The following is a 25,733-nucleotide window of genomic DNA, read 5'->3' as shown; positions in this document are numbered from 1 at the left end:
CTTCCTGTCCGTGCAAGCTTTTTACTGCTTCATCCTAGTTCCTTCCTACTCTTGTGCAAATTCTTTCTATAGTCAGCACCAACTCCCAGACTTTCTTATCCCTTCTCCTGTCCCCAACACTCAGTCCACTCATGACCCAGCTCCTGGTTCATGTGGGACCAGCAATGCCTCCAAGAACATGTCCTATTAAATTCTGGATGTGGTGGTGCATGGAGTCTCAAGGGGGAGGCTCAGGATGAGATTTTGATTTCATAATCTGGGGTTATTCCAAGTACCAATATTTTTAAATGGTTTGACTGGTGGAACCAATATAGATGAAGTATCTATTACAGGGCCTGGGCCTTGTGAAGCACTCAATATGAAATAGTTACTTTACAAGCATGTTAACATGACTCTCCTACCTAGGAAGCTGCAATGGTTTCCTATTGCCCATCTCATCAGTTTAAATACTTTAGTGAGGCTGCTATAAATTATCATTGTCTAGATGCATTTAACTCAGAATTTATTTCCCACTGACACAAACAAGCACCTTTTATCTGCTTATCTACTTCAGATTTCCCAGTGGAGTGCCCAGCTGAAGAGCAGCACATCATATAGAGCAAGTAATGAGTGAGGTGGTGGGCTGGCTTCTCAGCCAGTTCTTCAACTTGTGCTTACTAAGGCATTGAAACGATTTTTTAACCTGATCTTCCTATCATAAAATGAAATTAATGCTTATTCAACATACTGAAGTAAAGCATATGAAAAATTTAGAAGTACTTAACCAAAAAGTACATTTTTACATGACCTTGCTTCTGCTCTATAGGTTACGACTACCATAAATGAGAGATACTGTGGCATGATCTCTACACCTGCCATTACATCCTAGAAGGTAAGAATGATTAGGAGGTCCCTTCTATACATGAGAACACAGGGGCTGAGAGATGTTAAATAACTTGTCCAAAATCTAATAGCTCATAAACAGAAGTTAACCTCAGAACTATTAGATATCCAAGTCCACACTGATAAGCTGTGCAGAAAAGAGGAAGATTTTAGATAAAGAAAACACAAAACAACATGTTATAGTTGATCAGTGCTCTAAGTTGTATCACTCAAAATGTGCTGATAGTCCAAAACTATAAATAAGAAGAGGAGTTGGATAAGATGAAAGAGTATATGATGTTCTAAGGTTTGGAAATGGGACGGCCAAAATCCAAGCACAGGAATTTTCTGTCTTCTGTGGCAGAGATTCTTATAGTATCTACTCTGTCATGTAAAATAATATTGTTTCACACACTTCACACTGATAGGATTTTTAAATCAATACGCACATTTTAAATATTACTTATAGTAGAATTGCTACGTTCGTTTATTTTAAGATAATTTTCCTTACGTAATGCTATTTTCTGGATACATATTTCAGTCAATAAATTGGTTCCTGTAAGTTATCTCCCCTCTGTCTACCTATTGCCATCCAATGTGGGTGGCAGGTGATTACAGTTCAGTCACTATAAGAAGTGCTTCCTCTTACCAGAACTATGACTAATTTGTGGAGGCTTGAGTGTGTCCTAAAATCAAGAAATAAAATCAAGAAAATCAAGAAAACCAAGAAAAAAAATTTTTTTTCCAAATCAGTCTATTATTACTACCACTGACCTTTATCATTTCAAATTTTAATGTTATTTTAGTATAATTTACATCAAAGAAAATGTACCCTTTTAAGAATATAAACTGATTATTAATTATATGAGGATATTTAGTATAATATCCCATTTAATAGACAAAGCAATATTGTCACCCCAAAAAGTTTTGTCATGCCCTTTGTTCTCAATTTCCTTCCATTTCCTCCTCTGATAAGTAGTGATTGAATTTCTACAACTATACATTAGTTTTTTCTAATCTAGAACTTTATATAATTGAAATCACAGGGTATGTTTTCCTTCCTATATGGCTTCTTTCACTCATAATGAAAGTATAAGTTTTCCATCCATGTTATTGCATATATTAGTAATTTTTTCCCTTTTATGACTGAATAGTATTTCAGTGTATGTGTCTAGCACAAATTGTTTACTTATGCTCCTAAATTGGATATTGAGTTGTTTCCAGTTTTTGACATCTTTCTTTTTGAGGAAATAGGGGGCCTTGCACTCTCATGGCTCAATGTTTACATTCCCAGGACACTAGACTCAAGGTTCATGATTCTACATCCCCATGATTCTAGACCCCATATATATGGTCTAATCATTGTTTCTGTGTCCTGGATGTCACTTTGGCATGCTTCAACTCAGTGGTTCTTGGCTCTGACTGGTGGGGAGAAACCCTCGTGTGAAACCCTTAAGTAGCAGAGAAAACAAATGAGTCAGTATATAAATTTAAAAGTAAATAAACTAAAGAGAAGTGGTGCACAGACAATGTCTGCTTTCTTCCATGTTACAATTCCTTCCAGTGGCAAGGAGCCCAAGATTTTGTTGCAATCAGATTAGGTCATTGGCAGAGTAAAGATACAAACACCATGAAGAACACCTTAGATTAAAAGCCATGTCATTGTCTTCCTACACAGTCGGTTCTACTTAACCAATGACATTTAAGTCTTAGCCTAGAGCACAGGAAGTAAAACTGGTAGCCCACATGTCAAACCATAAATATTTTTGTAAATCTGGTCGTTATCCTCCAAAGATAATAACATAACAGCCCAAGAAAATTTTCGGTAAAAAAAATGATGAATGAAATGTACCGTGTGCATTTTGCTATTCCATCTTCCATCAAGTTTATTCATGAAATAAATTAGCCACATTGAGTTTATTTCTGGGATAATCAATTGAGCATGTACTGATAAAGGCAGAGACCTCTTCTGGCCTTCCCTGGCTACCTCTGTGTACAATTTTCATGAGTCCTGCAATACTTCATCTCCCACTTCTCCAATTAATTTCTTATTCTTCTCATTGCTTGGCATATTTTATCATTCTAAATATTCCAGTTACGTATTACATACCAGGTTTCATGTTTATCTTTCCCTCTTGAATGTGAGAGCAAGGGGGAAAGGATCATAATATGTTTTGACTGAACCCGTGACACCGAGAACCATGTTGTCCACATATATTTGCTAAATGAATGACTGGAGGCACTGCGTGAGGATTCTAACAAAAGATAAACTTAGCTAGATAATCTGCAAATAATCATCCTTGATTATTTTTCTGAACTGAAATATTTGTATTAATTATAGTAATATCCCTCATTATCTGCTTACCATTTGCCTGGCAATGTTCCATTCATTTTTCACATTTTATCTCAATGCTGCTCAAAACTGTGTAGATATGTATATGTACTATTAGCAATATTATTTTACAGACAGAGGAACCAATGTATAAAGAATTTCAATATCTTGCCCAGGAAGGTGAGTTTAACATTTAGGTTCGACATTCTGAGTTCAGAGTCTATGCTTTGGGCCTCTATGATGCAATGTCCTTCAAAAGAAAGACATCCAAGATGAGTGAGTGGCTCATGGCTCATGCCTGTAATCCCTGCTCTTTGGAAGGCCAAGATGGGTGGATCATTTGAGTGCTGGAATTCAAAATCAGCCAAGGAAACATAGGGAGAGTCCATCTCAACAAAAAATACAAAAATTAACCAGCCCCAATGGCGCTTGCCTGTAGTTTTTAACTACCCAGGAAACTGAAGTGGGAGAATCATCTTAGCCTAGGGAGGTAGAGGCTGCAGTGAGCCATGGGCATGCCACTGCACTCCAGTCTGGGCAACAGAGTGACACCATGTATGAGAAAACAAAACAAAAATAAAGCCATCAGGAAAGGAAGAACATTAAATAAGAAAGACTTTAATTTTGGTGAAAAATGTTTACATTTCTTAAAGCAAAATTGCTTCACCGGAACATATATTTTCCACAAGCTTTCCCCAAAGCTGTGAGATGCGGTCAAGGGAACAGTGGTTCACATTCTGCAAAGGTTGTGTTAATTTTTTTCCGTCAAGTTTTCGAATGAACGGGAAACTCTTCACTGTGTGAATTTAACTGTACACATACTTTCTCAATCCTGTCTTAATCTCTAAGCCCCATTCTCCTCCTACCCTGATCTATCCACGGGCTGGTGAAAAAAAATTCCCATTGATACACTCTCTGATGCAGGCTACAATTCTGATTCTTTCTCTGGGAAGAAAAATAAAGATATGCATATGCATGTGCAGTGGGTGTTTTCCAGTATGTGCACACACCCTGCCAAAAAGGAAGGCGAAGCATACTTTCAGTTTCAGCCCACACAAGAAGGGCAGGAGAGAAGAGCCATGGCCGGTGAGTCTTTTACTGTTCCAAGAACAGGTCGCTGGGAAGAAAGAGTTTTGGAAGGTGCTGGCTCTTCTGGAAGCCATAATTAGTATCTGTGGAAGTTTAGGTGAGCAGAAGTGAGGAAAAGATGGGAGAGGGAGGAGAGGGAGGAGAGAAGGAACTAGAAGATTCTTGCAGCCTTTAGAAAGGAAAGGCAAGCCCAGAAAGGAACTGAGGCTTTAGGGGCAGCCTGCTGTCATTTTGCAATCTAAATTAAACTCTTACTTACATGTTGAAAGTCTGACAGAGGGTACAGAATTGGCACAGGAGGAGTACTAGCAGCAGTGGTTCCTAAATGAAATGGGCTATTTCTGCTTCATTACTTTATTATTCAGAGTTAAATAAACAAGGGACATAAGAGGATGATCTTCACTTTCCAGGGACTAATGTGGAAATGGTAAACTCAGTCTTCAGGCCACTCCATGCACATGTAGGGAGACTACTGAGGGAAACAAGTAGGACAGCGATACAGTAAGAAGATGGATTACCCAACTGTGAGGAGGGGGACATTTCACTGATGAAATCTAAATGAGGTCACTTTCTGTTGATTACGTGAGAGGAATATGAGGCTGTTTTCATGAAGTGAGAAATCTTTGTGCTCCAAACAGACAAGGTCCTGAAGGAGAAGAGAAAGCTGTTTATCCATTCTATGGGTGAAGGTACAATAAATGGTTTACTGGATGAATTATTACAGACAAGGGTGCTGAACCAGGAAGAGATGGAGAAAATAAAACGTGAAAATCCTACAGTTATGGATAAGACCCGAGCTGTGATTGACTCTGTTATTCGCAAAGGGGCACAGGCATCCCAAATTTTCATTACATACATTTGTGAAGAAGACGGGTACCTGGCAGGGACGCTGGGACTTTCAGCAGGTAAGGGTCAGTGACTCACACTCAAGTTCACCTACGGCCTATCTTCATGCCTAACATTTGATTTCTTTACTAGTCATATTAACCTGCAGGATATCTTCTTGTCTCTGCCTTTCAGTCATATTTCTGTAGCAGGGGCCCTATTGCATGTCCCTTGACTCTCCTTTGATTCTTTTCCTTCAGCCTCAGTGGCCCTCTTCTGATTAAAGTTCATTTTCTGTTCTAAGTACGTGGTAGCTAATTTCCTAAAGGTCATGAGAACTACCTAAAAAGCTTCATACTATATGTTCCAGTGTTCCTGGCAAGGCACAATATTTATTGATTGATTTATTATTTTGTGTCCAGCGTGTCCCTAGGCACTTATGTAGTTGTTTGACATGAGCTTTAGGGTCTGTATGCAAGTACTTTTTATAAATTCTTTTCAAAATTTTGTCCTCTGAGAAGAATAAAGTATATTTAAGTGATGATGATACATTCAGGGAATACATTCAATGATTACAGAAAAGTGAAGATTTCAACCGGACCCTTTCCTCCCATTGCCCCCTTGCATTTTCTTTTGAGTGAGATCACCCACTTGCCTGTTACCAGGCTGCAGATCATACTGGGAGGCCTGGACTTCCACCACCTGCAGCCCTCCTGAGGCCTGATACAGTGCTCAGGAAATGAGCTTGTCCATTCTTATAATCCCTTGGACCTACAACATGGTGAGGATCGGAGCTTTGGTGCCCCTGAACATCATTTACTGTCATTTAGTCAGGGTTGTGGGAGGAATTTGTAGTGAGGAGTGGCTTACGCATTGCTGTAAAGTTTTCCAGAGATGATAAGTGGCTGTTTCAATGTTCTTCATTTTTTTATAGGTCCGATACCTGGAAATTAGCTTAGTACACAAGACTCCCAAGGAGTACTTTCTTTCTTCCCAGGTAATGTTGTTTTTAAATGAAGAGCGTTCTTGAACCCCATCTTCCTTAACATTAATTCAGTAGAATGAGCCGTGCTTGAAGGGGCTATGGAGAATTCCCACAGATTTATCATATAATTTTCTTTTTTGATCCATTCTGTTTTTGCAGAAGCTGTTTCCAAAGCTTTACTACTCATATTTACACTAACAAATTCTGAATTTGTATCTCAAATTCTGATTACCCAAATAAGTACCAAACTACATTATTTAAGCCTACTGAAATATTCCCCAACATCTCCCAAAGACACCTTTATCTAAACAATTTCAGAGCTGAACATGCCATTCTTCCCCACCCTGCTTCTCTTCCAGTTTTGTGTAACTTGGTTTTTGATGCCACCATCACCAGTTGTTCAAACCAAACCTGAAACTCATCTTGGCCCCTTTCCTCTCGTGCACCTCCAATATTCAAGCCATGGCCAAGTTTTATGCATTCTTCTCTCAAATTTGAAAATTTCTCTCCATTCTTACTTCTATTATTTTATTAAAGAACTCTTATATCTTACATGCCCCCCTTAAAATAAAAGAAACTTACATTTGAAACCAATTTAGAGGCTAGAAATGCACATTTTTGTCAAGTTCAGATACTACTCTACTGAATTTATTAAGGATGATTACCTGATGAATGTTTTCCTAAATGTTTCACAGCATGGGATACTCACTAAATAACCAAATACTGTATTCTCAAAAATAACTCAAATGCTTTTCTTCAGTTTTTTTCTATTGCTTTCACAAATCTTTACAAAGAAACCAAACATTTCTTCTACTAAATTATTATTTTATAGTTTTCTCCAACATAATCATTCTAATTAGTTCTTCTCCATGTCCACACACTTCATGCTGCCTTTGTTTGTCCGATTGTATAGCAGTTTTTCAAATTTGTTTGCAAAATTAAATATTATTATTTTGCCTTAATAGTTTCTAAAAGATCCTCTGGATATCTAGAACACTCAGTTCTATCTTGAAATGAAGATGACATTAATTTCTTTAACAAGTGCATCACACATTGTCAGATTGTGTTGATCTTGTGATGAAGTAAAAGCCTCAAAGATTTTCTCACATAAACTCTGTGAAAACATTTCCTCGTAGATTTGTGCAAGCAATGTTTAGTGCTATGAATCCATCTAGAGCACACCATGATTTTAGCATTCATCATTCTATTTTATATTTGTTCTAGTTTATGTATTCAATATTCTTGTCCTCCCATATGTATACATTGTAGGAGGAGATGCTGAAGGACGGGAAAAAGGATCATTAAAAAAATATTCCCTGTGTTTACCACTATGTCTATTAGGTAAATAAATAAAAGGATAAACACATCTTTTAAAAATTAATTAATGCTAATTAAGACTTGTTGCCATTAAATTTTATCCTAGGGTTTGAATGTTTTGAAAATAAATCATATTTTAACAGTTTTATATTACGGATTGACTGTTTCTTGAGTGCTTTATCATGCATGGCCTTGAAAAGCCTTCTATGTTTTTATCTAAAATGCTTGTAGAAATATTTATCCTCCAATATGAAAGTAGATACACCCTGTAATGCATACCTAGAAATCTCTGGCTTGAAATGTGCTCCATTAGCAGCAAACACACTCAACTGTGTTAATGATTAGATTAGGATTGTCCTCTAGGAATGTATTTCCTCTTTTGTAGCTTCATCCAGAGGTGAAACTATAAGAACAAAGAGGGATGCCACTGTTCATGGTGTTCCTTGTCTCTTGCAGCTCCTCAGGCAGTGCAGGACAACCCAGCTATGTCCACATCCTCAAGCCCAGAAGGCAGCATCAAGCTTTGCTTTCCAGAAGAACCTCAAAGGATATGGAAACAAAAGTCACAGAGGTGCCATGTTCAGAATACAATAATAAAGTCGAGTGAAAGATATACTTCAGGCAGTTCTGAAATTCAGTGGCTTTTTCTTTGAAGCAATTTTATTGAGCAGTTCTGGAGAATCATACTTCTGCTCCCCTTGCATAAAGGATTTCTATATCCTAGAATCCCAGGTTTATGTAAAGAGTTGCAAACTGGAACTCATAAATTATCGTAGTCTTCACCCAGTCTGTCCCTTGGAATTTATTTCCCACTGACACAAATGTCATTTATTTCCCAATGACACAAACAAGCCATTCTGTCTGCTTGTATAATCCAGATTTTCCAGTGTAGTGCCCAGTTGGAAAGAAGCACATCACATTGAACAAGTATTGAAGTGGACTCTGGCTTCTCACCCAATTCTCCAACTTGTGCTTACCAAGAATTGGAGTCAGTTTTTTCTCTTTGTTCCTATTCATAAAATGAAATTACTGTTTATTTAACATATTAAAATGAAGCATAAAAAAATTTAGAAGCACTTTACCGAAAAGTGCATTTTAACGTCACCTTGCTTCTGGGCTATAGCTTATGACTACTATACATGAGCGGTATAATGGCATGCTCTCTACACCTGGCATTGCATCTTAGAAGGTAAGAATGATTATGAGGCCCCTCCTATATACGAGAACACAGAGGATGGGAGATGTTAAATAACTTGTCTAAGATCCACACCTCATAAATAGAAGTTGACCCTAGGGCTATTAGATGCCAAAGTCCACACTGAAAAGCTGGGCAGAAAGAGAGAGGCTTTTAGACAAAGAAAAAATAGAATAACATGTAATAGTTGATGAGTACTGTAAGTTATATTACACAAAATGTGCTGATAGTCCAAAAACATAACTAAGAAGAGTTGGATAAACTGAAAGGGTCCATGAACTTCTAAGGTTTGGAAATGGAATGGCCAAAACCCAAGCACAGGAATCTTCTGTCTTCTATGTCAGAGATTTGTATAGTACCTACTCTGTCATTTAAAATGATACTGTTGCACAGACTTCACACTGACAAGATTTTATAACATTATGGACATTTAAAATACTACTTATAATAAAATTTCTACATTCATTTATTTTGAGATGATTTTACCTTTGTAATTATATTTTCAAGTACATATTTAAGTCAACAATTCGGTTCCTCTAAATTATATCCACTCTGTATACAATTCTCCATCCAACTTGGGTGGTTGGTAATTACAACTCAGACACTATAAAAACCACTTCCTCTTGCCAAAATTTTTACAGATTTATGGAGTGTGTCCAGCCAGAAATCAAGAAAAAAAAATCTATTATTACAACCACTGACCATTTTTGCTTCAAAATTTTAATGTTATTTTTGCATAATTTACGTCAAAGAAAATGTACCCCCTTTAAGAATACAATTTCTTTGTTAAAGACACATGAATATTCTAGTATAATAATATCCCAATGAACAAGCAAACCGATTTTGTCACCCCAGAAAGTTTTGTCATGCCAATTGTTCTCAATCTCCTTCCACTTCCTCCTCAGGTAAGTAGTGACTGAATTTCTATCACTATACGTTAGTTTTTCCTAATCTAGAACTTTACATAATTGGAATCACAGGGTATGTGTTCCTTCCTCTATGGCTTCTTTCGCTCATAATTGAAACATTTTTTCATCCATGTTATTGCATATATTAGTAATTTTTCCCTTTTATGACTGAGTAACATTTCAGTGCATGTGCGTAGCACAAATTGTTATTTTATGCTCCTGAATTGGATATTGATTTGTTTCCAGTTTTTGACATCTTCATTTTTGAGGAAACAGTGGGGCCTTGGGATCCAGTGGCTCAATGTTTACCTTTCCAAGACACGAGACTCAAGGCTCATGGCTCTACATTCCCAGATACATGGTCTAGTCATGGCTTCTGTTTCCGGGATGTCACTTTGACATGCTTCAACTCAGTAGTTCATGGCTCTGGCTGGGGGAGAAACCCTCATGTGAAATACTTTAGTTAATAGAGAAAAAAAATGAATCATTTAAAAGTAAATGATTGGAAGATAAGTAATACACAGGCAATTTCTGCTTTCTTCCATGCTACAAATCCTCCCAGTGGCAAGGAGCACAAGTTTGTGCTGCCATCTGATTAAGTCATTAGCAAAGTAAAGATAAAACACCATGAGAGGTTGGGCATAGTGGGTCACACCTATAATCCCAGCACTTTGGGAGGCTGAGGTGGGCAGATTACTTCGTCAGGAGTTCGAGACCAGTCTGGTGAACATAGTGAAACCCCGTCTCTAGTAAAAATACAAAAAATTAGACAGGTGTGGTGGTGTGTGCCTGTAATCCTAGCTACTAGGGAGGCTGAGGCAGGAGAATCACATGAACCTGGGAGGCGGAGATGGCACCACTGCACTCCAGTGGAGTGACAGTACGAGACTCCATCAAAAAATAAAAAATAAAAATAAAAATACAAAATGATGTCCTCCTACACAGTGAGTTCTAGTCAAACCCAAACACATTTAACTCTTCACCTAGAGCACAGGAAATAAAACTGGTAGCCCACATGTCAAAAGGTGGATGTTTTTCTAACTCTGGGTCTTTAATCTCCAAAAATATTAAGGTAACAACTCAAGAGAATTTTGGTAAAGAATTTGATAAACATAACATACTGTGTGCATTTTGCTATTAGCCCACTTTTCATAAAATAGATTTATAAAATAAATTGGCCATATTGAGTTTGTTTCTGGGATAAGCAATTGAAGATGTGATTACAAAGACAGAGATGTGTTCTGGCCTTCCCTGGCTCCTCTGTCTATAGTTCATGAGTCCTGCAATATTTTGTCTCCTACTTTGCCAGTGAATTTTTATTGTTCTCATCACTTGCTACATTTGAACATTCTGAATATTCCAGTTACATATTACATACCAGGTGTATTAGTCTGTTCTCATGCTGCTAATAAAGACATACCCAAGACTGGGTACTTTATAAAGAAAAAAAGAGGTTTAATGGACTCATAGTTCCACATGTCTTGGGAGGCCTCACAATCATGGTGGAAGGCAAAGGAGGAGCAAGGACACATCTTCCATGGCAGCAGACAAAAAGGCATGTGCAGGGGAACTCCCCTTTATAAAGCCATCAGATCTCATGAGACTTTTTCACTATTATGAGAACAACATGGGAAAAACCCGCCTCTGTGATTCAATTACCTCCCACCAGGTGCCTCCCATGACACCTGGGGATTATTACAATTTAAGGTGAGGTTTTGGTGGGGACACAGAGCCAAACTCTGTCATTCTGCCCCTGGCCTCTCCTAAATCTCATGTGCTCACATTTCAAAACCAATCCTGCCTTCCAACTGTTCCTCAAAGTCTTCACTCATTCCAGCATTAACCCAGAAGTTCAAGTCCAGAGTCTCTTCTAAGACAAGGCAAGTCCCTTCCACCTATGAGCCTGTAAAATCAAAAACAAGTTAGTTACTTCCTAGATACAATGGGGATACAGGTGTTGAGTAAATACACACATTCCAAATGGGAGAAATTGGTCAAAGGAAGGGGCTCCAGTCCCCATGCAAGTCCAATATCCAGTAGGGCAGCCAAACCTTAAAGCTTCAAAATGATCTTTAACTCCGTGTCTCATATCCTGGTCATGCTGATGTAAGAGTTGGGGTCCCACGGCCTTGAGCAGCTCCACCATTGTGGCTTTGCAGTGTACAGCATCCCTCCTAGCTGCTTTTATGGGCTGGCATTGAGTGCCTGTGACTATTCCAGGTGTATGGTGCAAACCGTTGGTGGATCTACCATTTCGGGATCTGGAGAATGGTGGCCCTTTTCTCACAGCTCCACTAGGCAGTGCCCCAGTGAGGACTCTGTGTGGGAGCTCACACCCCACATTTCCCTTCTGCATTGCCCTACTTGAAGTTCTTCATGAGGGTCCCACCCCTGCAGCAAACTTCGGCCTGGACATTCAGGCATTTCCATACATCCTCTGAAATCTAGGCAGAGGTTCCCAAACTTCAATTCTTCACTTCTGTGCCCCCACAGGCTCCACACCACGTGGAAGCTCCAAGGCTTGGGGCTTGCACCCTTTGAAGTCACAGACCAAGCTATTTCTTGACCCCTTTTAGCCATGGCTGCAGTGGCCCAGGAAGAAGGGCACTAAGTCTTTAGGTTGCATACAGCAGAAGGGCCCTGGGCTTGCCTCATGAAAATATTTTTTTCCTCTTAGGTCTCCAGTCCTGTGATAGCACGGGCTACCTGGAAGTTCTCTGACATACTCTGGAGACATGTTCTCCATTGTCTTGGAGATTAATGTCTTGGAGATTAACATTTGACTCCTCATTACTTCTGCAAATTTCTGCAGCTGGCTTGAATTTCTCTTGGGAAAATGGGTTTTGCTTTCCTATCACATCATCTGGCTGCAAATGTTTCAAACTTTTATGCTTTGCTTCCCTTTTAAACATAAGTTCCAATTCCAAACCATATCTTTGCAAATACATAAAACTGAATGCTTTTAACAGCACCCAAGTCACTTCTTGAATGCTTTGCTGCTTAGAAATTTCTTCGCCAGATGCCTTGAATCATCTCTCTCAAGTTCAAAGTTCCACAGATCTCTAGGGCAGGGGCAAGATGCCACCATCTCTTCACTAAAACACAGCAAGAGTCACTTTTATTCCAGTTCCCAACAAGTTCCTATCTTCATCCGAGATGAGCAGCATTTGGTCAAAGCCATTCAACAAGTCTCCAGAAAGTTCCAGACTTTCTTACACTTTCATATCTTTTTCTGAGCCCTAAAAACTGTTCCAACCTCTGCATTTTACTCAGTTCCACCGTTGCTTCCACATTTTTGGAGATCTTTACAGCAGCACTCCATTACTCGGTATAAATTTACTGCATCAGTCATTTCTCACACTACTAATAAAGACATATTCAAGGCTAGGTAATTATATAGAACAAAAAAGAGGTTTAATAGACTCACAGTTCCACATGGCTGGGGAGGCCTCAGAATCATGACAAAAGGCAAAAGAGGAGCAAGGACATGTCTTACATGGTTGCAGGCAAGAGGGTATGAGCAGGGGAATTCCCTTTTATAAAACCATCAGAACTCATGAGACATTAATTATCAGGAGAACAGCGTGGAAAAAAATAGCACCTATGATTCAATTACATCCCACCAGATACCTCCCATAACACATGAGGATGATTACAATTCAAGGTGAGATTTGGGTAGGGAAACAGAGACAAACCATATCACCAGCCTTCATGTTTGTCTTCCCCTCTTGAATGTGAGACCAAAGGGGAAAGGACCATGATATGTTTTGACTGAACCTCTGGCACTTAGAGCAATGTCATCCATATATGTTTGCTAAACGAATGACTAGACGCACTGCTTGAGGATTCTAACAAAATGTAAACTTAGCTAGATAATCTGCACATAATCATCCTTGATTATTTTTCTAACCTTAAACATTTGTATTAATTATAGTAATATCACTCATTATTTGCTTACCATTTGCCAGGCTATGTTCCATGCATTTTCCACATTTTCTCTCACTTAATGCTCAAAACTGTGTAGGTACATACTATTAGTAAAATTATTTCACAGACAGAGGAACAAATGCATAGGGAAGTTCAATATCTTGCCAAGGAAGGGAAGTTTAAAATGCTAAGTTCAACATTCTGAGTCCAGAGCCTATGCCCTGGGCCTCTATGATGCAATTTCCCTCAAAAATAAACCCTCCAGGATGGGTGGATGCCTCATGCCTGTAATCCTAGCTCTTTGGGAGACCAAGGTGGGCACAGTACTTGAGCCCAGGAGCTGAAGACAAGCTTAGGAAACACAGGGAGACCCTGTCTCTACAAGAGATACAAATATTAGCTGGCCATGGTGGCATGTGCCAGTAATTGCAGCTACTCGGAAGGCTGAGTTGGAAGAATCATCTGAGTCTGGGAAGTGGAAGCTACAGTGAGCCAAGGTTGAGAAACTACATTCCGGCCTGCACGACAGAATGATACCCTTTATCAGAAAAAAAAAAAAAAAAAAAAAAAAGAAAAGAAAAGAAAAGAAAAGAAAAGAAAAGAAAAAGCAATGTGAAAAGAACCTTAAATAAGAAAAGCTTTAATTCTGGTGAAAAATGTTTCCATTTCCCTTAAAGCAAAAATGTTTCACAGGGACATACACTACCCACAACTTTCCCAAGAGCTGTGAGGTGGGGTCAGGGGAACAGTGGTTCACATACTCCAAAGGTTGTGTTACTTTTCTCTGTCAAGCTTTCTAATGATTGAGAAACTCTTCATTGTGTGAATTTAATTGTACATATACTTTTTCAATCCTGTCTTATTCTCCAAGCCCCATTCCCCTCCTACCCTGATCTATCCAAGGGCTGGTGAAGAAAATTTCCCATGGATACACTACCTAATGTAGGCTACAGTTCTGATTCTTTAATGGAAAGAAAAATAAAGACATGCATATGCATGTGCAGTAAGTGTTTCCCAATACATGTACAGGCCCTGCCAAAAAGGAAGACGAAGCATACTTTCAGTTTCAGCCACACAAGAAAGGAGAGGAGAAAAGCCATGGCTGGTGAGTCTTTTACTTTTCCAACAACAGGTTGCTGGGAAGAAAGAGTTGTGGAAAGAGCTGGTTCTTCTGGAAACCATAATTCGTATCTGTGGAAGTTTACCTGAGCAGAAGTGAGGAAAAGAGGGGAGAGGGAGGAGAGAAGGAACTAGAAGATTCTTGCAGCCTTTAGAAAGGAAAGGCAAGCCCAGAAAGGTACTGAGGCTTTAGGGGCAGCCTGCTGTCATTTTGCAATCTTAATTAAACTCTTACATGTCGAAAGTCTGACAGAGGGTACAGAATTGGCACAGGAGGAGCACTAGCAGCAGTGGTTCCTAAATGAAATGGGCTATTTCTGCTTCATTACTTTATTATTCAGAGTTAAATAAACAAAGGACATAAGAGGATGATCTTCACTTTCCAGGGACTAATGTGAAAATGGTAAACTCAGTCTTCAGGCCACTCCATGCACACGTATGGAGACTATTGAGGGAAACAAGTAGGGCAGCGATATAGTAAGAAGATGGATTACCCAACTGTGAGGAGGGGGACATTTCACTGATGAAATCTAAATGAGGTCACTTTCTGTTGATTACATGAGAGGAACATGAGGCTGTCTTTATGATGTGAGAAATCTTTGTGCTCCAAACAGACAAGGTCCTGAAGGAGAAGAGAAAGCTGTTTATCCATTCCACGGGTGAAGGTACAATAAATGGCTTACTGGATGAATTATTACAGACAAGGGTGCTGAACCAGGAAGAGATGGAGAAAGTAAAACGTGAAAATCCTACAGTTATGGATAAGGCCCGAGCTGTGATTGACTCTGTTATTCGCAAAGGGGCACAGGCATCCCAAATTTGCATCACATACATTTGTGAAGAAGACAGGTACCTGGCAGGGACGCTGGGACTTTCAGCAGGTAAGGGTCAGTGACTCACACTCAAGTTCACCTAGGGCCTGTCTTCATGCCTAACATTTAATTTCTTTACTAGTCCTGTTAATTTGAAGAAAACTTTCTTATCTCTGGCTTCAGGGCCATATTTCTGTAGCAGGGTCCCTATTGCGTGTGCTTTGACTCTCCTTTGATTCTTTTCCTTCATCCTCAGTGGCCCTCTTCTGATTATTCATTTCCTGTTCTGAGTATGTGGTAGTTCCTTTGCTGAAGCTCATGAGAACCATCTGAAAAGCTTCATGCTATGGGTTCCAGTGTTCCTGGCAAGGCAAAATATTTACTTGTGGACTTACTTTTATTGAGTGCAAGGGGTCCGTAGGCACTGATGTAGTTGTAAAGCCACATGAAGCTTTAAGGTTTATAATCAAATACTTTTTATAACTTTTCTCTAAAATTTTACCCTCCCAAAAGAATAAAATATATTTTAGTGATGGCGATACACTCAGAGAACCCATTGAACGTATAGAAAAGTAAAGATTTCTAGTGGCCTCATTCCTCCAGTTGCCTGCTTGTATTTTCTTTGAGTAAGATCACCCATTTGCCTGTTACCAGGGGGTGGATCATGCTGTGAGGCCTGGAAATTCTCCACTTGCAACCCTCCTCAAGCCCAATACAGGGCTCAGGAACTGATCTGGCCAAATCTCATGACCACTTGGACCTACCACGTGGTGAGGATGAGAGTTCTGGTGAATTCCCAGTCACTGGTCTTTGTGGCACTTCCTAAAGCCACCTTCAGAGGTAGATGTTCTTTGAAAGCAAAAGCCTTTTGTTCTAAGGGTTAGGGAAAGGTTATGCCTGTCTAAGTAGACATTGCAGATGTTTCTGTTTTCATCTATATGTAATAAACACGTGTTTTTCTATCAATGCCTCTTTCATTTTTTACCTCCCACCACTCTCTAAATTAAAGAACATCTTGAACCATATTTAATGTCAGTCAGTCAGTGTTATGGGAGAAATTTTTAGTGGGGAGTGTTTTACAGATTGGGGTATAGTTTTCCAGAGACGATAAGTGACTAATTCAATATCCTTTATCTTTTCATAGATCAAACATCTGGAAATTCCCTTAATATGCAAGACTCTCAAGGTGTACTTTCTTCCTTTCCAGGTAATGCTGTTTTTAAAGGAAGAGCATTCTTTGACCCCCATCTTCCTTGACATTAATTTTGTAGGATGAACCATGGGTAAATGGGCTATTAGGAATTCTCATAGATAGGTCATACAATTTTCTTTTTGTAATCTACTCTGCTTTTGTAGAAACTGTTCCCAATGCTTCACTATCCTTGTTTATATTAAAAATTCTGAATCTGTGTCTCAAATCCTGATTACCCAAATAAGTACCAAACTTCATTATTTAAGCCTACTGAAATATTCACTCCCATCTCCCAGAGACACCTTATTCTAAACTTTCCCAGAGCTAAACACATGCCGTACTTCCACACCCTGCTTCTCTTCCGGTTTTGTGTAACTTGATTATTGGTGCCACCATCACCAGTTGTTCAAAGCAGGAACTTGAAACTCATATGGGACGCTTTCTTCTCATGCACCTCTAATACTCAAGCCATGGCCAAGTTTTATACAGGCTTTTCTCAAATTTGGAACCGTCTCTCTATTTCTACTTCTATTATTTTGTTAAAAAACTGCTATTCCCTTAGTGCACTCTTAAAAAAAAAAAAGAAACTTACATTTGAAAGCAATTTAGAGGTTAGGAATGCAAATTATTTATCAAGTTCAGATATTACTCTACTGAATTTATTAAGGTAGGATATCACGAATATTTTCTTAAACATTTCACAGCATGGGATATTCAATGTATAAATAAATACTGTATTCTTTACTATGAAAAAATAGCTCAAAAATAACCTATAACTACTTACATTTAGTTTTTTCTATTGTTTTCACACTTCTTTATGAAGGAATCCCACATTTTATCCAACAAAGATTATTCTGTAATTTTCTCCAATATGTCTAATTAGTTCTTTTCCACATCAACACATTTCATGCTGCCTTTGTTTATCTAACTGATTGTATAATCGTTTTTCAAATTTGTTTTTAGAATTAAATATTATTTTTTGCCTTAATAGTTTCTAAAAGATCCTCCACATATCTAGAAAACTTATTTCTATTTTAAAACAAAGGTTACATTAATTTCTTTAACAAGGACATCACATTGTCGGGTTGTGTGGAACCTGTGATGAAATAAAAGCCTCAAGGATTTTCTCACATAAACTCTGTGAAAACATTTCCTCATGTGTCTGTGCAATGAATATTTAGTGCTATGAATCCATCTAGTGTGTACTTTGATTTTAACATTTATCATTGTATCTTCATTCTAGTTCATATATTCAATATTAATGTCATTTCATATGTATACATAGAAGGAAGAGATCCTGAAGGACAGGATAAAGATTCATTAAAAAATATTCCTTGTGCTTACTACCATGTATATTAAGTAAATAAATAAAAAGATAAACATATATTTTTAAAAATATTTTAGTAGATTTAATTAAGACCTCCCATTAAATTTTATCTTAGGGTTTGAATATTTTGAAAAAAGTTTATATTCTAACTATTTTATCTCACACATTGTTTGTTTTCTGAGTGTTTTATCAGGCACAGAGTTGAAATTTTCCCTTTCTATGTTAGTATCTAAAATGTTTGTAGAAAGGCTGATCCTGAAATATGAAAGAAGATACTTGTAATGCATACCCGGAAATCTCTGGCTTGAAATGTGCTCCATTAGGAGCAAACTCACTCAGCTGTGTTAATGATGTAGCTCAGGATTGTCCTCCTCAGAGTGCATTTCCTCTTCTGTTGGCTTCATCCGTAGGTGAGGCTGTAAGAAACACAAAGCAGAACGAACAGGGATGCCACTGTTCATGATGTTCTTTGTCTCTTGCAGCTTCTCTGGCAATGCAGGACAACCCAGCTATGCCCACATCCTCAGGCTCAAAAGGGAATGTCAAGCTTTGCTCCCAAGAAGAAGCTCAAAGGATATGGAAAGAAAAGCCGGCAGAGGTGCCATGCTCAGAACACAAGGATAGAGTGGGGTGAAAGATACACTTGAGGCAGTTCTGAAATGCAGTGGCTTATTCTTAGAGTCAACTTCATTGAGCAGTTCTGGAGAATCATACTTCTGATCCTCTTACATAAAGGATTTCTATATCCTAGAATCCAAGGTTTATAGAAAGAGATCCAAATTGGATCCACTTCCTGGGTAAATCACATCAGCGATGGCAGCTATTGAATGCTTTTTATGAGTGGGCATTGTTCTAAGCATTTTGCACATGATAATACATAATCTTTTACCTTAAACATAACCCATTTTAGAGTTCAAGAAGCTAAGACATGGTATTGTTAAATATTTTTCTCAAAGAAAAACAATCAGAAATTGGAACAATCAGCTTTAGAATTCAGTATTTTTGCTTCAAAGCTCGTGCATCTTTCAAAATCCTACCTATCAAGAACAATGAAGTCAGCAGCTCAGCTGCCATCTGGGCATTTGCAATGTTCATGCATACTCCTGAAGCAGCATTCAATTCTGTTCCCCCTTTTCAATGTATGGTTCATGGGGTTTGGTATTTTGATAGGACTAAGGAAGGGGAAGCTGTCATAAACCAACAATGGAAATATTTAATTGGAGAGAACAAGGCTGTTCATTCAAATTACATTTCCTACAGATTTATCCAATAATGGTCAAGTCAGGCCGCACACGTCTTGCTCTCATTATCTGCAATGAAGAATTTGACACTCTTCCTAGAAGAACTGGAGCTGAGGTTGACATCACAGGCACGACAATGCTGCTACAAAATCTGGGGTACAACGTACATGTGAGAAAAAATCTCACAGCTTCGGTAAGTTCTATTATACAACAGAAACAATGGTCATGCCCTTCGTATAACTAAATAATATTAGAAAGCTTGGTTATAAGACCAAGAAATGTAATCTCTTAATAATGTAAAATACAAACTTGCCTTGAGAGAGTGCTGGATACTACATGGTCCCTTGTAACATAAAAGTCATTCAGCACAAGCCTGGTATAACTGAATTGGGAAATGTTTTATTGACTCAGTAATGCTACTGCCTCTCTACAAGATAACTCTCTGGATGACTTCCTATAACACTTTCCTTCACCTTTCTTGAAATTAAGACTAAAATTTTTTTTGGCACCCCATTGTTTGTCATGGAATCCCTTAAGAAACTGCTTAAGTATTTATTTATTGGCTTTCCAAGGTACCATGATAGTTAATTACATAGTTGAAAATCAGTGATATGGTCTCTTTCAGGAAATGACTACAGAGCTGGCGGCATTTGCACACCGCCCAGAGCACAAGACATCTGACAGCACCTTCCTGGTGTTCATGTCTCATGGTATTCGGGAAGGCATTTGTGGGAAGAAATACTCTGAGCAAGTCCCAGATGTATTACAACTCAATGCAATCTTTGAAATGTTGAATACCAGGAACTGCCCAAGTTTGAAGGACAAACCGAAGGTGATCATCATCCAGGCCTGCCGTGGTGGTGAGTGCTGATGCCTTTGAGAACACTAGACATTCAAATACTATCTTACTCTGTATGCATCCAGGAATTTTTGGTTTCTTTTTGTTTGTCTTTTAATGTCAAATAACACGTACTGTCAGTATTCCAGATTGCAGCTTCTGTGAATTGAATGGCTGGTTAGTAGATATTTGTTCTATATTCAAGCTTGAGACTTTGATGTTTGGAAATTTTTACAATTTGTTTGATGGTTAGAAAAGATAAATATTGTTGAAAAGATTGTAACTGAAATGTATGTGTGTATTTGCATGTAAATTAATGATAGAGCAAACACATTAATAAATATCATTGAACAGAGGCTAGGAGGGAACCATCATCTTCTCAGCCATTGATAGGTAGTAACAAATCAAATTGTGTCTTTCCAGAGAACCATGGTGTGGTGTGGTTAAAAGATTCAGCAGGAGTTTCTAGAAAAATATCTTTACCAACTACAGAAGAGTTTGAGGATGATGCTATTAAGAAAGCCCACATAGAGAAGGATTTTATTGCTTTCTGCTCTTCCACACCAGGTAACAGGTTTCTACGCAGGACATCTTTGTTGGGGCTATCAATACAAAAAGTGACAGTCACCCACTAGAGGTGATGATTAACAACTCAAGACCAACTCAAGCTTTGTTCCAAGTTATACACACAATTCCCTTTATCCAAGAGATCAATTTTACATATCTATTCAATGCATTACTAGTTAGAGAAGTCATCTATGTTTCAAAATATTTTTGGCAATTTGAGCGATAACAGAGAATTAAATGGAAGACAGTATGTGCTGTAGTACATCAGAATCTGCCTCTCTGTAGAAAACTCCACCATGTTGAGATCGTTCATTCGTCCAATTTGCCCAGACATCAAATACTTATAGGAGAAGAGTAGTAGCAAGGTTCCGAAAAGTAGAAGAGCAAGCAAGGCACTTTAGGGCTCTAAATTTAAGTGGGTTTTACCTGGAAGCATGAAGCATACAAGACAGAATATATTTGAATTTTTCTAAATGTATGCTTTGGAGTACGAATCTTGCTATTATTGACTGACCCAGACATTTAGTACTTTGTAAAACAACTCCACTAGTTCCTCCTTGGGCTTTCCTTGAATTGCTCACTAATATGTGAATATAAATACTATTTTTCTAAGGATTTAATAAATTAATATGTTTGAAATATTGGAAATGACACAAAATAAAGCACACATTAAAGACCTGCTATTATTTAAAATGTATTTATTTGATAACTTAATTCAGTTACTTTTCTAAGCGAGATTTAGATAAAAATTATTTAAATCCTTTCATTCACCATGTTTGACAGTTTCCTGAAAGGACTCGCATTCACTTGGTCACCTCTAGCCCAAAGGCCCTGCCTCTGCTCAAATAGTTAAGTTTTCTAAAATATTTTCTAAAATGAGATATCTTCTTTCAGAAGAGGTTTGGTTCTGTATTGTGTTGAACATGCCCTGATGTAGAACTCAATAATTTTTTTCCTAATGATCAGAAACAATGACAGCACCCAAAAACACCATACATTTTCAGCCTGAGTACCTATAGTAGAGTTTAACATTAGACAGAACTGTTACTTAGTATCTTTTGATCCCAGCCTTCCACATGACATTCACCACTCTCTAAGTAGCTCTTTGCAGGCCCCTGGCTTCTCGTCATCAATCTGGCTGATTTATGTGTCCTTCTTTTCTTTCACTTTCCTTACTCCTCCCTTCCAGATGACTGTCAGAAACTCCAATTTAGTTATCTATAACTTCCATGTTAAACCTATCTCCACATTCTGCTGTGCCAATCCCAACCACATCATAGTGATCTCCTGAAGAAAAATAATTATCTACTTCCTTAATTTCACAAAACATTTGCAGAGACATCTGTCTCCACCGTGTCTTTCACTTACTTCCTTTTACTAGAACAAGTCTCAGTTAAAGCCTTCATTTAGCTGAGATGACTGTGTTTCTAAATAGAATTTTATTATCAATATATACTTTATGACCATTATAACTGGCTAAAATGTGTCATTAAAGAATGTGTCTGTCATTATACACAGAGTTATTGCTGCTGCTTTTCTCTTATGCCTTCCTTTGTATAATTTTATACCTTCATTACTTCTGTGTCTACTATGTAGTAAATTAATATTGCTTTTCTTTAATATTTCTCTTCTTCATAAGAACTTTTTCTCTCCAATATAATACACTCATTTCCTTATCTACTCCTTCTAGATTTCTACTTTTGTTCTGTTTTATGATTTTTATAGTTAACTTTTTGTGTGTAAATATCTTACTGTCAATGTTATTTAATTTTGATTAATTTTTTATGAAGTATATAAATTAAGAATTTAATATAATTACCTGTAGACTGAGTATTGCATATCCTGGGTTATCTCCAACACTTGTGTGACCTCAGATACCACTTGTGTATGGAATTATTACCATCCCCTGTACAGCTGAGTCTATTAAATATCAGAATGCATAATTAACTTAAATCACAGTCAGTAATACCACTTTGGAAATGTACATTTAGATATTTTGTTTCCAAATCCCAATCACTCCCCTCTACCGCATTCTGCCTTTTCCTTATTTGCTACTAAATTTATGATTTCAAACATCACTCAGCTGGAGTAGAAATATTAGGGTTTCTTCTCTTTCTTCAGGCAAGAGCTAGTCTTGAGATTTGAAATGTGCTTTATCAACAGATAACGTTTCTTGGAGACATCCCACAAAGGGCTCTGTTTTTATTATAAGACTCATTGAACATATACAAGAATATGCTTGTTCCTGTGATGTGGAGGAAATTTTCCGCAAGGTAGGACTCTAGACGATGCTATTTTCACTCTACTTCCCTGAATGCTTGACTATTGCAATTGGAAGCATAGAAAGCAGATCCAGACATGTTTATCTTCCAATAATACTCTTTTTTTCCAAAAGAGTTTTGGAGTTCTTTAGAGAGTGGACAAACCTGGGAGCCAGATCCAACCTGTAATGACACCCACGGCCTTGAGAAAACAATCATTTAGTTTCACCCGCTCCTGCCCTTCAGAGACAAATGAATGGACTCTAATTACCTGTGTCTCTCATGGCTATTAGATCCAGCGGCAGATTTAAAATGCCCTGAGGAGGGTCATTCAATGCTTACATACATATATGGCTATACTTGTTGCAGATGGAAGTACTTTTTGTTTTTGCCACTTATTTTGCTATAGTTGTTGTAGTTCTTTAGCACAACTCAAGAAGCTCTTGAAAAAAAAAACTCAGCAAAAAAAACGGGCTACAGACTTTCCTTACTCTTTTAGGTTCGACTTTCATTTGAGCAGCCAGGTGGTAGAGTGCAGATGCCCACCACTGAAAGAGTGACTTTGACAAGATGTTTCTACCTCTTCCCAGGACATTAAAATAAGGAAATTGTATGAATGTCTGTGGGCAGGTACATGTGTATGGTCGGGAGTGTGGGAAGGCTGAGGAAAGGGTACTGACAGTCCATTTTAGTCAACAACTCTAGGTCTACAGGCTCAGAATCATTAATCCAAAAATTTGAATTTTGAAATGCTCTAAAATCCAACACTGTGTGAGCGCCTGCATGATATTCAAAGGAAATGTTTATTGAAACATTTCAAATTATAGGTTTTTGGATTGGGGATGCTAAACCAATAAGTATACTGCTGAATTCCAATATACAAAAATATCTGAAATTTGAAATATTTCTGGTAGCATGCATTTCAGATAAGGGATAATCAAGCCATAATATGATATACAGAAAATACTGAAGTAATGCCTTTCTTCTGGTCAGTGCAGAGCACGTTCCTCTTCTCCCAAAGTTTTTCATTTAGACCCCTTCTGAGATTCAGCTGACTTTGGTCCACAAGTGGCTGTAAGACTATGAACCCTCACTTTTAGATGTTTCTCTCCTTCACCTCAGCAGGGTATATTTAAACATAGCATGTGGTCTTTCCTTTTAAAATTGTATATGTTCCCATTGGTGATATAACTTTATAACTTGCATGTCTTTAACAAAATGTTTTCCTATGTTTACTTTTTTTAAATTTCTTTTTCTCATAGGAAGTGAAGAGATTCTTCTGTAAAGGTTTTTGGAATGATGTCTGCTGAATCATAAACTTTTTTTGAGCTAATAAATCTGTTAGAAAAATGAAAATTTGTCCTCAGTTTTCTCCCACACTGAAGAAACAGGGATTGGAACTTAGAGCGACTAAGGAATTTGGAGTGTTCGACTTAATCTGTCAGACCAGAACTGGCTATTGGCACCTTTCTTTCCCAGAACTTAAAGTAAAATAAAATATAAAAATTTAAAAAAAAGGAAAATCAGACTTACAAACATAGCAATGTTATTAATTACTTTCTTGAACAAAAATTTATTTTGTGCCATTTTTAAAAATAGCAAAATAATTTGCTGGGCTTTCTGCTTTGGGGATGCGATGTAAGTTACAGCAAGTGTCTGACTTCAAGTAATTTAGAGTTCAGCAGGAGAGATGGGGGAAGACAGCTAGTTTTGACAGTGACAGTGTAGTGTGATAAGAAACTTTTCCCAAATTCCACAGTTTACTACTGACCAATCCATGAACAGAACTTGCATGTTTCTACGCTTTGCAAAAGTATTTAAGACAAAGAAATCAACCCTAGACCCTCAGTAGTTCACAGACTCCTTGAAAAGGTAAGACGGCCATCCAAAATGAAGCACTTGGCAAATGGCTCATGACACCCTGAAGAAAATCTAGGATGCATGGTGTGCACAATGAAGTCCTGGTATGGTGCAGAGAAAATGAGTTTGGGGTGAAATCATTCACTCAGTGATGTTAAGATTTAGGGATGATTCAAAGAACTACCCCTTTACTTGCAAATATGAGTTTTTTCTAGTATTAAACATATTAAATGAGAGTTAATTTCTGACTTTTTTAAAACCTTCATAGTTGAACACATTACAGTCTCTCTCTCTCTCTCTCTTCTTTTTTGCCTTTTATTAACTGTTTTTCTGGGCATATTTCTTCTGTACTATTATGCATATTCTACTACAACCTGAGACTACATCTGTATCAGTCTTTGCTCAGAGAATATCAAAAAGCAGAAGTGAATTACCACCTTAAGAAAAAATTAACCGTTAAAGCAGTTTTAGTCAGTTCAAGAACAGCATTCCAGGAAATAGTTAAGAGGATTCCTTCAGAACTATTTCTAATCAAAGGGTAAGACAGGGAGATGGGGAGGAGAAGACTCCATCATGATTCCTCAGCACAGTTTAAGCAAGAAATACATGTATTGAATAAACAATCCTTTCCTTATTTCTTTTTTGTTGTTGTTGTTGATTTTGTTGAGTGTCAGTTGGTTGTAGGTGTGTGGCTTTATTTTGGGGTTCTCTATTCTGTTCCCTTGGGCTATGTGTCTGTATTTTGTACCAGTGCCTTCCTGTTGTGGTTACTGCAGACTTCTAGCATAACTTGAAGTCCAGTAACGTGATACATCCATCTTTGTGAAAAGTAGTTTGGAGATTTACCAAAGAACGAAAAAAGGAACTATCATTTGTCCAAGCATCCCATTACTGACTGAATCCTCAAGGGAAAATATATTGTTCTATCAAAAAGACATGTGTTTTAAATGTTTGCCACAGCACTATTCACCACAGCCAAAATAATAGAATCAACCCAGGTGCCCATCAATGGTGGACTGGATTTTAAAAATGTGGTACCCACTTACTATGGAATATTACACAGCCATAAAAATGAAA

General features: G+C 37.8%; 3 protein-coding genes across 9 annotated transcripts in view; all 3 read left to right on the top strand.

Annotated features, from left to right (window-relative positions):
* LOC112605953 (caspase-1-like) overlaps positions 1 to 25,733 on the top strand; it is a 105,069-nt gene that overhangs the window by 21,638 nt on the left and 57,698 nt on the right. The window lies entirely within an intron of this gene.
* Positions 4,200 to 8,348, top strand: CARD16 (caspase recruitment domain family member 16). Of its 2 annotated transcripts, XM_025355650.1 has the most exons (4): positions 4,200 to 4,279; positions 4,921 to 5,187; positions 6,042 to 6,104; positions 7,866 to 8,020. In XM_025355650.1, exons 1-3 carry the CDS (start codon positions 4,273 to 4,275, stop codon positions 6,059 to 6,061), a joined length of 294 nt encoding a protein of 97 aa, XP_025211435.1. In that variant the 5' UTR covers positions 4,200 to 4,272; the 3' UTR covers positions 6,062 to 6,104; positions 7,866 to 8,020. The 2 variants fall into 2 exon arrangements, with proteins under 2 accessions (XP_025211435.1, XP_025211434.1); XM_025355649.1 differs by lacking the exons at positions 4,200 to 4,279; positions 6,042 to 6,104 and having other exon boundaries at positions 4,542 to 5,187; positions 7,866 to 8,348.
* On the top strand, positions 4,251 to 24,152 carry CASP1 (caspase 1). Of its 6 annotated transcripts, none has more exons than XM_025355638.1 (10): positions 4,251 to 4,279; positions 15,173 to 15,439; positions 16,515 to 16,577; positions 18,372 to 18,487; positions 19,150 to 19,323; positions 19,756 to 19,990; positions 20,392 to 20,535; positions 22,699 to 22,808; positions 23,296 to 23,426; positions 24,059 to 24,152. In XM_025355638.1, exons 1-9 carry the CDS (start codon positions 4,273 to 4,275, stop codon positions 23,392 to 23,394), a joined length of 1,215 nt encoding a protein of 404 aa, XP_025211423.1. In that variant the 5' UTR covers positions 4,251 to 4,272; the 3' UTR covers positions 23,395 to 23,426; positions 24,059 to 24,152. The 6 variants fall into 6 exon arrangements, with proteins under 6 accessions (XP_025211423.1, XP_025211422.1, XP_025211425.1 ...); XM_025355637.1 differs by lacking the exon at positions 4,251 to 4,279 and adding an exon at positions 14,063 to 14,544; XM_025355640.1 differs by lacking the exons at positions 4,251 to 4,279; positions 16,515 to 16,577 and adding an exon at positions 14,500 to 14,544 and having other exon boundaries at positions 15,173 to 15,223.

The sequence above is a fragment of the Theropithecus gelada genome, chromosome 14, assembly GCF_003255815.1.
Source record: "Theropithecus gelada isolate Dixy chromosome 14, Tgel_1.0, whole genome shotgun sequence".
In the NCBI taxonomy this organism is placed as follows: domain Eukaryota; kingdom Metazoa; phylum Chordata; class Mammalia; order Primates; family Cercopithecidae; genus Theropithecus; species Theropithecus gelada.
Note: the sequence above shows the minus strand (reverse complement) of the source record. Positions and strands in the feature narration are given on the sequence as shown.